The 15,483-nt window shown below is 34.1% G+C and overlaps 1 protein-coding gene across 15 annotated transcripts in view; it reads right to left on the bottom strand.

The window, feature by feature from the left end:
- Lcorl (ligand dependent nuclear receptor corepressor like) overlaps positions 1 to 15,483 on the bottom strand; it is a 141,282-nt gene that overhangs the window by 32,050 nt on the left and 93,749 nt on the right. For 9 of the 15 annotated variants that reach the window (XM_031342189.1, XM_031342191.1, XM_031342179.1 and 6 more), the window contains one exon: positions 7,994 to 8,087. The exons of 1 other annotated variant lie outside the window; for it this stretch is intronic. In XM_031342189.1, coding sequence (XP_031198049.1) covers positions 7,994 to 8,087 — 94 coding nt within the window. Of the gene's footprint in view, positions 1 to 331; positions 6,741 to 7,993; positions 8,088 to 15,483 lie in introns of those variants that run through there. 5 more of the 15 variants (XM_031342187.1, XM_031342188.1, XM_031342186.1 and 2 more) reach the window with 4 other exon arrangements.

A 15,483-nucleotide genomic window follows, 5' to 3' on the forward strand; every position in this document is an offset into this window, starting at 1 on the left:
GATGTATTTTGATATTGCTGGACTCCTGACTCCTATAGGCGGAACTGCAAGGACATCTTGGTTATCTTTTTAGCAGAAACAGAATGAAGCACTGGTAAATAATTTCCTATGACAAAGTACAGGAGTCAAAGCAAAGGCTTTCGCAATACAAAAGTGGATGAGTATACATTATTACATCAACACACTGGCAATATTAACAACTCTGGAAATATTAATAACCTTTAATGAAAAAATGCTTCAGAAGGAATAAAAATGTTTGTAAAGTAGGACAGTTTGCCATATTTTATATGATCAATACTTGTTAAATCAAATAAGGAAGATAAGGAGTGAATTCTTATTTTTATTTAAAATACTACATAGTAAAAAGGAAATTTAATATTAAAAGAAAAGTTTACATAATCATGAAGAAAGTTATCAAATTTAGGTTCCATATAAATAAGAGAGTATGTTTTTCTGAGATTAAGCTGAAGGCATTTTAACCTAGTAAGAACATAAAAGAAAAAGGAAGCTATTTAAAAATTAAATCTACTTTAACTGGTTTTAAAAACCATGGAAAAGCACAGGAAAACTAAAGGTATTACTTACCTAAATACTAAATTTCAAGTGCTGGAAAAATGCCCCACCCCAGAAGCTAATACACATCTAGCTTTAACTAAGACCCATGTTTGCTAATCAACAATATAGAAGCTCATTTTTTAAATTCAATACCAGCAGCAAGAAGAATAAAATATATTAAAGGAATTCTGTTTCAGAAAAGTATCCATTTTAATAAAACATCACCAAACTCTGTAGTGGGAATAGCCCTCCTCTCCTAATTCCATGTGCCTGTCATTTGTTCTTAGTTGGCAAAAATGTTATTTAGGGTAGGAATTGGGATATATTACTTACAAAAAAGATCCAAGAGAAGAAAGTACTTTTTAAAAATAAGGGTTAGTTTTTTTCATGGTATTAAAAGTTAAAGGACTTTCTCTTAAAATAAGCAGTGAAATCAGTATTTTTATATTGTTCCCTGACATTGGAATCTACAGATACCATATAATAATTTAAAGAGTTGTACACAATTATGTTGTCTGAGTAATAAAAATACCAAAGCAAGTTCTGAGTATGTGATCAAAACTTCATCGAGAAAAATAACTATCTATCAGATTTAACAAATGTTTTAGTAAGACCAACACACAATTTGACATAACGGATCACAGGAAGCAAAAATAAACCAAAATAAACAAAACTCTTTAAGTTCAATGCTGTCACTAAATAGAGATATAACCCCAGTAGCAGCTTCTTCAGTAAATATTTTTTAAAATTAATTTTGTAATGGTAGAGTGTAGAATAATATAAGTAACTCAAGATTCAATGTACAAAGTTATTTTAAAAATGTAGAGCAAAGGCAACATCAAATGATAGCTATCAAATATTAGATAATTATATCATGTTCCAGCAACTCAAATTTATGACTTCTGATAAACAAAAGAAAAGTAAACATACCCTGAGGAGTATTCTTCAGACAGTTTCTGAAGTAATGTTACAGCTTGCTAACCATATTTATGACTAGTAGTAAAGGGGGGAGCTTACAAGTTTTTAGAATGTTATACTATATTTCAAAGATTAGTATCCTGTCTTAGTAGTTCCTAAAATGCTTAAAGGCATGTTCCCATTAATGAAATGATTTGCACAGCTGGGAGAATGTGCTTATTAGCATTTTCAAAGCCCAAGGTGCAAGTATCAATATAAAAGTGAGTAAGCCCTGTCAAAATGATAAAAAGTAGCACTTGTTTACTAATATAAACATGTTATTTCACTTTGATTAATCTTATAAAATTATGAATATCACTGACTTCTATCTACCTTTTCTGACATTTTAAAGATACCATTGTTTTAAAGGGAGAGTTTTCTTATACAGTTTGATAGTTTTAATACTGGAAATTAAAAATACCAGTGGTTGCTGATACTAACCCAGTAATACAAACAGTCGGTTAATATACCAGATTTTCAGCTATCAAAGTCTACCTTAAACAGCATGGAAGACAACTAAGTTAATTACAAAATTAAAAAAAAAATTCCCCCTTATTTTTTCCATCTTAGAATCTCAAAGAAAAACATAATGAGTGAACACACATATGTGTGAATGGCCAATTCACAATTTATTATCAAGTAATTATATAAAGATGCTAAAACTGTAATTTTGCCTAGAATTCCCTATGCAGACTAAGCTGGCCTAGAACTCACAGAGGTCCAACTGCTGCTACCTTCTAAATGCTAATACTAAAGGCCACCTTAGTCTAACTGGCTTTCATGTTCTTTTCTTTAGATCAACTCTTTCTAATTCTTCCTGTTTACTTATATGCCCAAGCATATCAATTATTGTTTCTATGCCCCTTTTTATTAGAAATTTGTTGACTATTTCTTAGAAAAAGTCAAATTCTAATACTTTTATAACCAAAACCAAACCAAAAAAAAAAAAAAAAAAAAAAAAAAAAAAAAAAAAAAAAAAAAAAAACCAAAAGAACATCAACAAAAAACTCCTCACAAGGAATCAAAGAATTCAGTATAGTCAAGTTTTACTTTACTTTTCTTTTACTGAATGAGTAAATTAACCACACACCGACAGTGTTGTAAAATTTAAGTGCAAAAGCATTGAAGTGCTTTACTACAAATTACAACCTAGAAACACGTTAACTGAACAATTAAAATTCATACAATCAGATTTAGATATATAACAACACAAAGTAGGAACAAAATTACAGTACATGTACAACACAAGACAGATACATGAATTCATTAGAAAATATTGTAATAAATAATTCATGAATTATAGTGCAATTGATTTATGCATAAATATAACTAATTGCCTAACAATCAGTTTATATTAACAAAATCTGTCAAAAATCAAGGCAGCCACAGAGTTTTACTAAATTACTGCGACAATGGAAATACTGCAATTAAAAAAAAACCCACAAGTATCTGCACTGTAAACAACTAAAAAAGAAATCAGTTTCACTAAAGTCAGTATACAGTTTAATATAAAATTGTCATCAGCTACCAGAAATGGTTTAAACAACTTTACTGAGCAGTAGTTTTCTAAAAACAGAGGCACTGTTTTTTCCTTTTCCTTCTTTTTTTATTTTAAATATAAAATACTTGAGGAACATTCAAATAAGTAGAAAGCATATAAGGGTTGCTTTCATATTCATTAAAAGTCAGCTGAAACTGGATTTTTCAGAAACTGTCAATTAAGTAGTAACTGGTAACTAAATTTTTAAAGTTTAACATAAAGCACATTTTAATAGAACCAGTGGGGAGAGGGGAACCCATAAACTTCCCTGCCTTTCCTAGTTTGTATAATTAAAAAGTCAACTCAGTAATATAAACGTTATGTTTCTTTTAAAAGTTATGGGTTGATCATTACCTATAAACTATCAAAAAATATTTTAATTTACTATTTGACCAAAAATAAATAATAAGTACTAAAATGCTGCAAATTAACTTTAATATTACCTATAAAACTACTGATCACTGTGAAGTCAATAGCAAAATGATCCCTGATTTATGAATCCTGTAAAGTTTTTGGTCAGGTCATCTTTTAAATGATATAAAAGTGTTCTGTAAGTTTCCCTTTACTATAAACTTCTCAATCAATTTATCAATGTAAATATAGTGTGAGGAATAAAAAAGCTCAATACAATATAAATATTACGTAATGCATTCGAGCTCCCAAAGTTTTGCAAGTAAAATTCTGTATAAAGAGGTCAAGAAAATTGTTTTTGAAGCATTTACTTTTTAACTTTCCTTTTCAATGGGAGGAGGGGGAAATATAATAGATAATCCATGTTCCGGTCCTCACAAAATATGGCTTAATTCTTTAAAAAGAAAGATGACCCTGACAAATGCTGTCTTGTAATCTATTAAGTATATTTTCTTGGGGGAAGAAAAAGATCAAGAGGATTCATACCCTAGTATGCAGATAATGTTAACAGCTGAAAATTTTCTGTACAGATCTCAGAAACCAAGCCATTACTTGGTCATACTTTTTCTCATTCTTCAGTTTCTTTAAACACATGCAAGCAGTTTTAAAGTTTAGTAGCTGAACAATCACATGTTCATGTGATTATTAAACACACACAAACACAAGTGTAGCAACACAAGTATTTGACAAGGTGCACTTATATTTTAATTCAGCTGTAAGAATTCCTTTTGGATTTATAAAAAGTGGCTTAGGAACATGACCAGAACCTGAATTCTAATAGAGAAAAGGGGTATAGGGAAGGATTCTCATCTATAAAGCAAATCTCCTTTCTTTACATGGAGGTACATGCTTTATTACATTTTTTACTACCAAAACTGCATACTTCATAAACCCACATGAATACTCTGACCCATATTTTTAAAACTGTTTTATAAAAATTACTGGTTTCATATGAGTCTAGTAAAAGTTAAAATGCACTGCCCAGCTTCTAAATCTCCAAGTAGTAAAGAGTTTACATTACTGAAAGTTCAAAACAGCGTCAGTGTTAAATATCTGTAAATCTATTCAAGACCCTGAACAAACTGCAAGTTTGGTTATTAGCAAAATGATAATGTATCACCCACCAAAATGAAATCTGTAATTCATCTTGATAAACTGAAAATGTTTTGAAATGTCACAGCAGCAAATATATTAAAGTTACACTGAGGTTTTTCAGTAGGAGTGTGTCACAATCCTTAAAGTAGTCATAACATCAACTAACCAGCACATTTAACCAAATGACCATTCTCAAGCTTGTTCTGTGCACATTATAAACATGCTCTAAGTTGCATTCCAACTTTCTTTTCTAACCTTACACATTAGCTTATTTTTCAAATGAAAAACAAAATTAAATTACTTTAATAATTAAATTTAAATTACTTTTTGTTTTTAGTATTCCATCTTATATTAAAGGATTCTATAGCTTCTGGGGTTAACTATGTCAGCTTTTATTTTAATTTAAATTATATACTGAATAACCCCAACTTCCTGCTAACTCAACAATTAAATGATAAATATTAAATTTTACTATACATATCCTTTAAGGTTTTCTCTTCTATCCTGGCGGATGCACTTCTGTGCACTCTGTATTTCATAGAGTGCACTATAGTGTAGTAATACTGTATCTATTAGTTACTCTTGGTACAGAGGTAACTATTTAACTTTGATTGGTTCTTTGACATACTCACAATCATTGTAGGTATGTTACATAAAACTGTTCACAAACTATTAATATCATATTTCCATTATAAGATGGTTCAACTGAATGGCTAGAATCTTTTTACCAATAAAAAAAAATGTTTCACTTGACAATTACTTGTTTTCCCACATTTTATGCTATTGACTACTAAAGAAAACCTGAATCTTTTTTCACCTATTTATACAAGGATTAAATACAAACTATCAGAATTAATAAGTAACTCTATAATTCTGTCCACAGTGAAAACCCTGAATAAAACTTTTTCAAAAGGCATGTAAGTGGTTTTTGAACTGTAAAATTTCATGTCTCCTGTCAAAGTGAGCATTTGTAATTTTCACGTGTGTATGTAGATACACACACAAAGACTCACATACCCCTGTACACATATACTCCTAGATACACACCCCCCCCACACACACATGAGCACACACACGATCGTGCACACCCACACCCACACACACACGCACGCATGCGCACACACTCTCTCTCACATGTTCTCTGACAGTAATCTACACAGGCTTGCTGCTGTTTCTGCAGCCGCCAGTCCCTGAATCTGTCATATATAACCCAGTGTCTGGTAATCGTAGTTTCTTCTTCGGAGGAGTCTTCAGTGTTCCAGATCTTTCCTTTACCTTGTATTCTAAAGTGCTGTGAGGTACCCCATAGATTCCTTGTGCTTTGGAAACACTCATCTTTCCACTCATTACCATTGCAATGGCCTCTTCCATTATTTCATGGTCATACTGTCGATAGCGGCCACGTTTTTTCCTAGGCTGCTTATTATCTTTCCGGTCCAGTCCATCTTCAGTGTTCTCAGAGGTTCCATCAACTGTTCCGTTTTTAGAATTAAGACACAAAGGAGAGAGGTCCCCGTGTAGAAAGTAAGAGTCAACACTTGAGTGAGTTACAGGCCCAGAACATTCTATTTTGTTCTGTTTAGGGAGTATATTTTTCAGTTTTTGGAGAGCTGATCCTTCAAGGACTGAAGAGGTTTTGGAAACTTGATACATGACATCCAGCAGACCAGAACCATCAGGTTGTGATTTTGAAACTGAATTTACTCGTAGCTGAGGAATTTTTAACTGCACAGTAGGATTTGAAGTTTCATACTGAAGGCTTTCGTTTCTTTCTTTAAACTGAGTAACCATTTTCTGTACAGTTAACTGATGGAGGTAACTGGAAGCTGTTGGGAATTTTAATTCTGAGGTTTCAAGTAGGTTGAGTTTACTTTTTTCTGTGCGCTCTGTTTGAGCTCTTGCCCACAAGGCTACTTTTTGCAGCACAGCACAAGTTTCTTTACTTTCTTTATATGAGTAACTATCATTGAAATCTCGAGTTTTGCTTTTAAAAGATGCAGGCTTCCCTGCTGGTAAGGCTTCTAAGTGGAGAAGTAAAGTTTTTTGAGGTATGCCATAAAGTATGCCTGCTTTATTTATGTCCAGTGCTCCAGACTGAATGTCTTTCAAAGCTTTTGAGAGCAAACCATCTGCAAACTCAGCACTTCTTTCCACATAGTCCTCTCTGTTTCTGTGTAGTCTCCTGGATGGATGGAATGAAACGATGGTAAACTGATGTATGAGAGACTCTCACACAGCTATGGAAGGGGAGGGTCCACTCCTTTATTACACTTCTTGCTTAGGTAACATCACTGCTCATTGCACGCTTAGGTTTGTGAGATGTAGGAGCTACTCCTTATCAAAGGAAACGCTACAGTCCTGCTAGGACAATGTGTCAATGATACGGTGGCCTCAATGGGCAGACCTTCCAAGAACATAAAATCCTAACTGAGTATTTATAAAAATATTCTCTCATGATGTTGCTTTCCCTCTGAAAGCTGCTTGCAGAGCAACACTTATAATTTTTGTTTACAATTAGAGTTCCATTATAAAAATACCCAAATCCTAAAGGAGTTTTTGTTAGTAGAAACGTGACGTTACCACTAAACAAGTAATAAAAGAGTCAACCCATTTAAAGGAAATTTGTAGCAGCAAGAATACTTCCAAACACAGACATCTCAATTCCACAGACTCATTTGTCCTCTACATAAAAACTTAAAATCTGAACAAAGATGTATATGAACAATTTCATTTTAGAATGTTACTATACTTCAAATGCAACTTTGCAATCTTCTAAGTCTGTTACACCTGTGACTCCAGCTTTATTATAGCCTTAGTTGAAATAAACTCATCTCAGATTTAAATGGGACAAAAAAGGATTTCTATGCAGTTAATGAGAGGATGCAAAAGTTACAAAAATCCAAAAATCCAACAGAGCAGCATTTCACTAGGAATTATTTATTAAGTTAATTTAGTGACAGTTTTAAAGACATGAAAGGACTTTTTTTGTGGTGATGCTAGATAAATGTTAAGTTGTTTGCCACCACACTAAAGCAAAAACTGTAAAGCTATATGCTAATTTTAGAGTTAGTAACTACAGCAGTTTTAGAGATGGTTCATCATTTTTAAAAACTATTAAAATTACATATTTCCCTTAAATGGCCTCCTGAGTATTTCAAGTTCTCTTCCTTGTCCTGCGTCTTAGTTTGTAGCCTATGATTAAATTGATAGTTCATTTTAGTAACATAAATTGAAGTTTGGTGATTGTTCTGATAACTTTTCTTTAACAGAAAGAAAAAAGAAAGAGAAGGGACAAATGAAGGTATGAGAGAGACAAACTTATGAGTGACAAAAATTTTGAGAAAGCTATGTCAGTCCTATTCAGCACAGAATTAAGTGTTCTCTGCAGAGGTCATTTATATTAATATTGAATTATATTTCCTAGATATTGCTTACCCAGCCACTGCATTTTCAGAAGAAGGATCACATATGGATGACTCTTCAGATTTTATGCTGGTTTTCTTTGTAGAGAGATCTAACACTCCATCCCCTATAATTATTGCAAGAGAAAACACTTTATATTTGCACATAATACTAGTCCTTACATTTCCTGCCCTATTTTGCTGATGTATGCATGATATAATTCAACATGTATTCGCTCTGATGGTAGGATGACTGGGAAGGCAATGTGTTAGGACAAAGCGCATGAGAGCTGGTACTGCCAGGTGGGACAGAAAAACCAAATACATGATTTGTTTCAAATCAACTTTTGGTCACATTCCCACCACTGTGCAGTGTCAAGTCAATTTGACAGCTCAGCCATGAGTGGCTTCTCTCAAGGCTGGCACTTCGGAAAAGCTGAAGCAGCCCGAGGTATAAAAGAAAGAATAGAATGTGTTATGCCTGAGAGCTGCATACCTATTTATCTACTATTTTAAACTGCTGGAACATACAACAGTTGAATCTCTGCCTATGTTATATTTAAAACTAAATAAAAATACTACATACAACAATGTAGAACTAGGAAAGATAACTGCTACAAAACATTCCTTTCTGTATTTTTTATTAAAATGTAGTTACCACAAATATAATATTGGATTTTTATAATTAAAAAACTTAAATGATTCAGAAACTGTTAACAGGTTAAGGCCAGCACAGAATGAACTATTAACTTAAAATCCAACAATAAATAATACCAGGAATAAATACCTTTCTATTTGCTCAAAAACTGAAAAGGTAAGGCTTTGGGAAGGAATCATGGAGAAAAGAAAAATACCTGCTTAAAACTAAAAACCTAACAAGGCTAAAGAAAATGTACTAGCTTTCAGAGTAACAGAATCAATGCACATAAACAATTAAGTGTCTGGGGAGACAAAAAGATGAATGAATAAAATACCATATTCATAACCTCTTTTGTAGAAATGAATAATCACGCAGTACATGCTTATTATGTACAAATCAATGTGAAAGAATGGAAGCACGAAAACAAACAAGCACCCCCCCCCAAAAAAACATACAAAGTGTCCATTCTTATGGCACTTGGTATCAAATAAGACAATCCAATACACACAGTGCTACCACCAGTGATGAGAGTACTGCTCAGAAAGACACCAAAGCAAGTGAGAGTGGAGGTCAGGCTGAGGGTTAATTGATTAACCACATGTGCCCACATATTTACACACATCTTTATTATTATTAATTGTTTTTAAGGATAAGGACTTACCACCTCGAAAACGCTAGGTTAGAACTTACTGACAGCTCAGGCTAACTTGTGTCTTAGCCTTCTGAGTGCTAAGATTACATGTGTGGACAAACACATCTAGCTATGGTAGTTTGAATATGCTCGGCCCATTTAAAGTGGCACTATTAGGAGGTCTAACCTTGTTGGAATGGGTGTGGCTTTGTGTGTGCCACTGTGTGGACTGTTTTCCAGAGCTGCTAGAATGCAAGCTCCACCCAATGCAGAAGAGATCTTCCTGACTACCTACGGAAGAGTCTCTTCCTGGCTGCCTTTGGATTAAGATACAAAACGCTCAGCTCCTTTTCCAGCAGCATGTCTGCTTGGATGCTGTCATACTTCTTGCCATGATGATAATGGGCTGAACCTCTGAAACTGTAAGCCAGCCCCAATGAAATGTTTTCCCTTTTGTAAGAGTCATGCCTTGGTCATGGTATCTCGTCACAGTAATAAAACCCTAGCAATAAAAAGCTAGCACAGGAGGCAGTTTTACATTACTGATATAGTGCTGTTATCTAATAGGATCTTGAACAGGGTGAGGATTACTGACTAAACAGATGTATCAGAGAAGGCTCTAAATGAAATGGTTTGTACAGGACTGCCATATAAGATTACTTGTGGCTTTAGAGGAACAACAGGGGCTAGGATGGCCAGAAAAGAGTAAGCAGACTAAAACTGAGGAAAGAGATGTAGGAAGAAGACTTATAGGGTCACATGGCCATGACTTCAATGCTAAGTATTATTGTGATGGAGGCAGGAAGTTCCTGGAGGATTCCAGCAGACTGACAGGATTTCATCTTTATAAAGCATCAGTGCTGTGTGGAGTAGACCACACGGCCTGTGGAACAGGGAAATCTACCTTGAGAGCCGTGCTGTTTTTCACCTCTAAGGTTCCACACTTTAGTCCCTTTCTTTCCTTAGAGGAATCCTACTCTTCTCCCCTCATAATCACACTGATCCTTCTCAAACCTTAGGAATCATCAGTCACTTTGGGCATACTTTGGACTTGATTGTTTGTCATCATTCTAGGCTTCCATTACAGCACTGTTGTACGCATTATTCACCATTTAGCAGGCCATCTTCTAGTTGCTATGGTTACACAGCTAGCATATCTATTTTATTTAGTAATACACGACTCTCTAGAAGAGTGACTGGCCAAAATGATCAGAAAAATTTGCTAAATAAACAAAACTGATAAACTGGATAAACCTTAGTGTCAAGTTACAGGTTAGAACACTTAGATCAGAAGAGTAAGGGAGAGAGATAAAGTTCCTGCTGCACAAAAATTATTATTCCAAGTACCTTTTTTTGTTTACCTATTCATCCTAATTTTATGCATAATTTTCACTAAAATCTTGTATTTCTCATGCATCTAACCACTTGTACCTAGTTCCTCAAAAATGCTTCAGGATACAGTTATTTCTCAAACTTTAAAAGAGCATTCCCTCTGTCTGGGGTACTCTTTACATCTGCTTAGTTTTTTGTTAGCTATTTTCAAAGCACAGATCTCTGCAGCATCTTGCAACACATTACTGTGCACTGACGGACTTAGGTTTTCTTCCTGTGAGTAAAAATTATGTTTTAAAACAAATTTTAGGTTAGAGATACTATGCTTACATGAATGTCTGCTCACCACATGCCTGCCTGCCTGGTGCCCGTGGAGGTCAGAAGAGGGCATCAGATGCCTGCTACAGGAGTTACAAATGGTTGTGAGTGTGGGTACTGAGAATGGAACCTAGGTTCGTTGCAAGAGCAGCATTTTAGCTGCTGAGACATCTCTTCAGTCTTAAGAAATAATTCTTTAAGAGAACTAAATTAATATTCATTAAAGTTAACAAATAAATAGTAGATTTTTCTGTTTCAGTATCTCATTTCTATTGGTTATAAGTTGAAGTTTTACTATTTTAAGAACTTTTCAGAGCATCTTCTTCAAGATGTGACTATTGCCTGACCCCTTTTCAAGTTAGGTTTTAATATATACAATTTAAAATCAGGGGAGGGGGCACACTTTTCCCTTAACACTAATTGTTAACCAAAGTTTAAGAACAAATCAATACATCTGTACAATTTTAAATTCCTCTAGACTTCTGGTGTTTAATTACATTCATCAATTCTTCAAAGGAAAAACCTCTCTCTCGTCACATATAGTGTAGTAAGTAGTGACGGTCTAGGGGGGCAATGAAGCTTTCTTTTCCTTTTCAGTCACTATCACATAAAAAAAGTAAAATTATCCTATTTTCAAACTGGATGAGCTATTTCTAAGTCTTATTCTATACTTTAAGAGACCTGCTTATATCAGGTTATTGGATCCTAACTTTTTTCTGTGTAGAAGTTTAAATTTTTAGTCCCTCTCATAACTAAGATGACTGTATTACATATATTAAAAGTCTGGTTCTGAACAGATTTGGCAAGGTAATATACTATAGTCTAGTGAAAATGAAAACATTCTCCAATATATTTATGACATATCACACAGAAAAATTTCAATCTATGTCCATTTACATAGTAAACATAAGCTCATAAATAAGTATATAAATAGATATTCTAATCTGCATTAAACTTTAAATTTTAGAAACCCACAGAAAATATTGCATTTTCTTACAGTTACCATTTATATTAAAATATTTTGCTACTACTTCTTTTTCAAGCATAAAGTCTGTAGATGAGCTGGAGAAAACTGTCCCTCCTAGTATTGTCTTAACGGGAAAAGAGAAATGTAGTAAGAATACTGCGTAAGGAGGACAGATTGGGAAGATCAGAAATGGAGGCAGAGCATTTTCTGGATCCTAGGGATAATTCCTATGTTGTCAAATGGTAGCTCCATCTACTGTTACTGCTCTTTTATGAATGTTCATATCTAAAATACTAATGACTAACTCAGTAAATAGGAACTATGCATTCACTATACTCTCATGATGTTATACATGAATAAGTAACCCTGTATTTCCTTTAATATATGGAAGTTTACTTTCCATTCATTCACCTGTTAGTAGATGTCCATGCCTAGTTTTCCATTCTAGGTATCTACTGTCTTAGAGGCAATGCTGATGTAAGTACCTTACTAAGTATGTCATCTTATGTTCAAGTTATAAGGACCTTTCTAACTTACACCTACAAGTCCAAGTGGCAGATAATGATGCATGTGTATTTTGATTGTTAATAGGTATTCCAAATATTCATAATTAAAACTTGTGCAGTTAGCATGCAATTTATGTGAATTTTTAAAGCACAGAAAGCTACTTTCCACAAAATGCATAAATTGGTAGTATCAGCAAATTAGTCAGAGAACTTAAAAGATTTAAAGAGTTCTTAACTATATTTCTAGACAGGTATTTGTTCTTCATGAGAAAACAAATTAGAAATACATATGAGTCAATACTATGTTAATTAATTTGAGGTGATTAGTACATGATTATTATATTGTTATGTTTTCTGTATGTTTAAAAACTGTCCATAGAATAAACATAACACTGTTTTTATTTATTAGCTACAGACTGCCATTTAATATCAGAATTTAATTGCCTGTGACCAAACCCAGTTGAAAATATTCAAAAGTAAAGGCAGGCCAACATAAGTTTTCAATTTCTTCAGCATCAACGTTTTATCAGGTCTTCTGACAAAAATTAAAAATTGTTTCCAAACTGATCTCATCTTTTTCTTGCAAATTTTTGACTATTGTAACATACAATTGTTTTATACTCTAAGGTCCTAATCCTTTCCTCATCCCCTTTCAGATTTTGTTGCTGCTGTTGTTGTTATATGGTACTCAACTAGCCTTGTTAACTTCTCTACACTTTTCGCCCCTTTCAAAATCATCCCCTACCTAGTTGTCTTTCACAACTTTACAGCATATTATTTGTTAATTGTATACTATGTCACTTTCATTTAACTTGCCTAGTCTAAAAATAGAAATTCAGTAGTATCTGACCGGTATGTAGGGTTAGAATCTATTTAAGATTTATCGTTAATAAAGTAAAACTACTTAATAGATTTTCTATAGTATTCATTTCTTAAAATAATGACATAAAAGTGGTAGTAACTCAATAATTATTATCTTCATTAATTAATCCAGCATTGGCTTACTAAGTTCTGGTAACAAACAGCACATATAACCAGCACACAGTATTCAATACAGGAGATCCTTACTGACTAGTGAGTAGTAATTCTCACCTGGGAAAGAGTGTTAGCAGTTTTTCTCAAAGAGCTAAAAGTGACTTTTAACCAGTTCCCTTTTTAAAAGGGAAATAATCAAGACTTTCTTCAGAAATGTCAAGATAATCATTAATGCTTAGTTGAATCTGAATATTAAGTGAAAAAACATTTGTTAGCTCCTAACAATATCATTGGCTTCTAGTTGCTACACAATACAAATCATGAGGTTCAGTTCATACTTGACTATGAGCATGAGTTCAAAAGTCTTTGAAGCCATAGGATCTATCATGAATATTAAATATACCAAAACAAATTATGGCTCATTAAATGAAGGGCAATGACTACTAGTGAAAAGGAATACTGTTTGGACAAAGAAAAATTTTTATAAATAAATTCCACAAAAATGTTAAAATTGTCACTTATTATAAAACTGTTGTTATAATCATTGTTTAAACAAAGGAATGCCAGTATCATTAAAATGCCTATGGCTTTTTCATCTTCCCTCTCAGGTCATGCTTTATCTCTTCAAAAAGGACCCTTCCTCTCATCCTTATCCAATGGATTGCATAGTAGTCACTGGCTCTGCACTTTTTTTTTTTTTTAACAGTACTCTTAGGGAAAGTTTTATGGTTTCAGCTATTAATCATGAGTATTTACAAGCCAGAAAATGCTGTAGTGTCGTAAAATCAAATGTATCAAACATATGAAAAGCTATAATTCTTTTCTGTGATGGAAAGTATGCAAAAGTGCTTTTGCTGCACCTGACTGCATGGCTCAGGGACTTGAAAGAAGCATGATTGGAAAACTAGTGAGAAGGACATTCGAGGAACATGGATAGACCTCTTTAAATTGCCAAAGAACATGAGGATATTTCTATTCTAAGCAAATGCTCATCAAAAGATTACCTTTACCAGAGGAATGTAATAACCCAGAAGGCAGGATGAGCCATTCTGTGCAATCAGCCTTTCTCTAGCTATTTCTTCGTTACTGCCCAATGGGCCCATGAATATAGTGGCCATGATGGAGAGATGGATGCTATGCACAGCCTTAATAACATGGACTTCCACTCAACAAGGCTGGCCTGTCTATACCTGATGCTGAGTGCCAAATCATCCTGCAGCAGAGACCAACACTGAGCCCCAAATATGGTGCCATCCCTTGGAATGGCCAGCCAGTGACTGGGTGGTAGTAAGCTACATCAGGCCACTTCTCTTCATGGAGAGGGTAATGTTTGTCCTTACTGGAGTAGATATTTATTCTGGTTATAGATTTTCATTTCCTGCATATAATGCTTCTCTGTTCAAACTACTATCCATTAACACAGTCTACACTTTTGACAAAGGAACTAATTTCCCAGCCAGAAAAGTGTGACAGTATACTTAACATCATGGACATCACTGGCCATACTGTGTTCCTTATAATCTTGAAGCACTAGCTTACTAAAATGGTGGAACAGCCTTTTAAACAGTGTTTAGTGATAGCACTAAATAGGTGGCAATATCCTGGCCCTCTGGATAATCACCTAGAAGGCAGTATATGCTTTGAGTCAGTGTCTAATATATGGTACTATTTCTCCCATAGCTAGGATTAATGGGTACAGCAAGTTCCATTCTTCATATCCAGTGACTCACTAGGAAAATTTGCTTCCTGTTCCAGACTTTACTGGCTTAGAAGTTTTGGCTTCAGAGGAGGAAATACTTCTACTGGAAACACTACAAACATTCCACTGAACTGAACACTAAGCCTCCCTACTGGCTATCTGGGGCTTTTGATATCCTTTATGTCAACAGACTGATAAGAAAGGAGCAACAGCAACTAGAGAGATGACCTAGTGCATAAGAGCACTTGCTGTTCTTCTAGAAGACCTGGGTTTGGTTCACATCACCCAAATGGTGGCTGAAAACAATCAGTAACTCAACTTCCAGGGACTTCCATGCTCACTTCTGGTTTCTGCAAAAGCACAAATATAGTGCATAGACATATATATAGGCAAAACATCCATACACATAAAGGAAGGGAGGGAGGGAGGGAGGAAGGAAGAGAGGGAGGGAGGGAG

The sequence above is a fragment of the Mastomys coucha genome, unplaced genomic scaffold, assembly GCF_008632895.1.
Source record: "Mastomys coucha isolate ucsf_1 unplaced genomic scaffold, UCSF_Mcou_1 pScaffold22, whole genome shotgun sequence".
Lineage (NCBI taxonomy): Eukaryota > Metazoa > Chordata > Mammalia > Rodentia > Muridae > Mastomys > Mastomys coucha.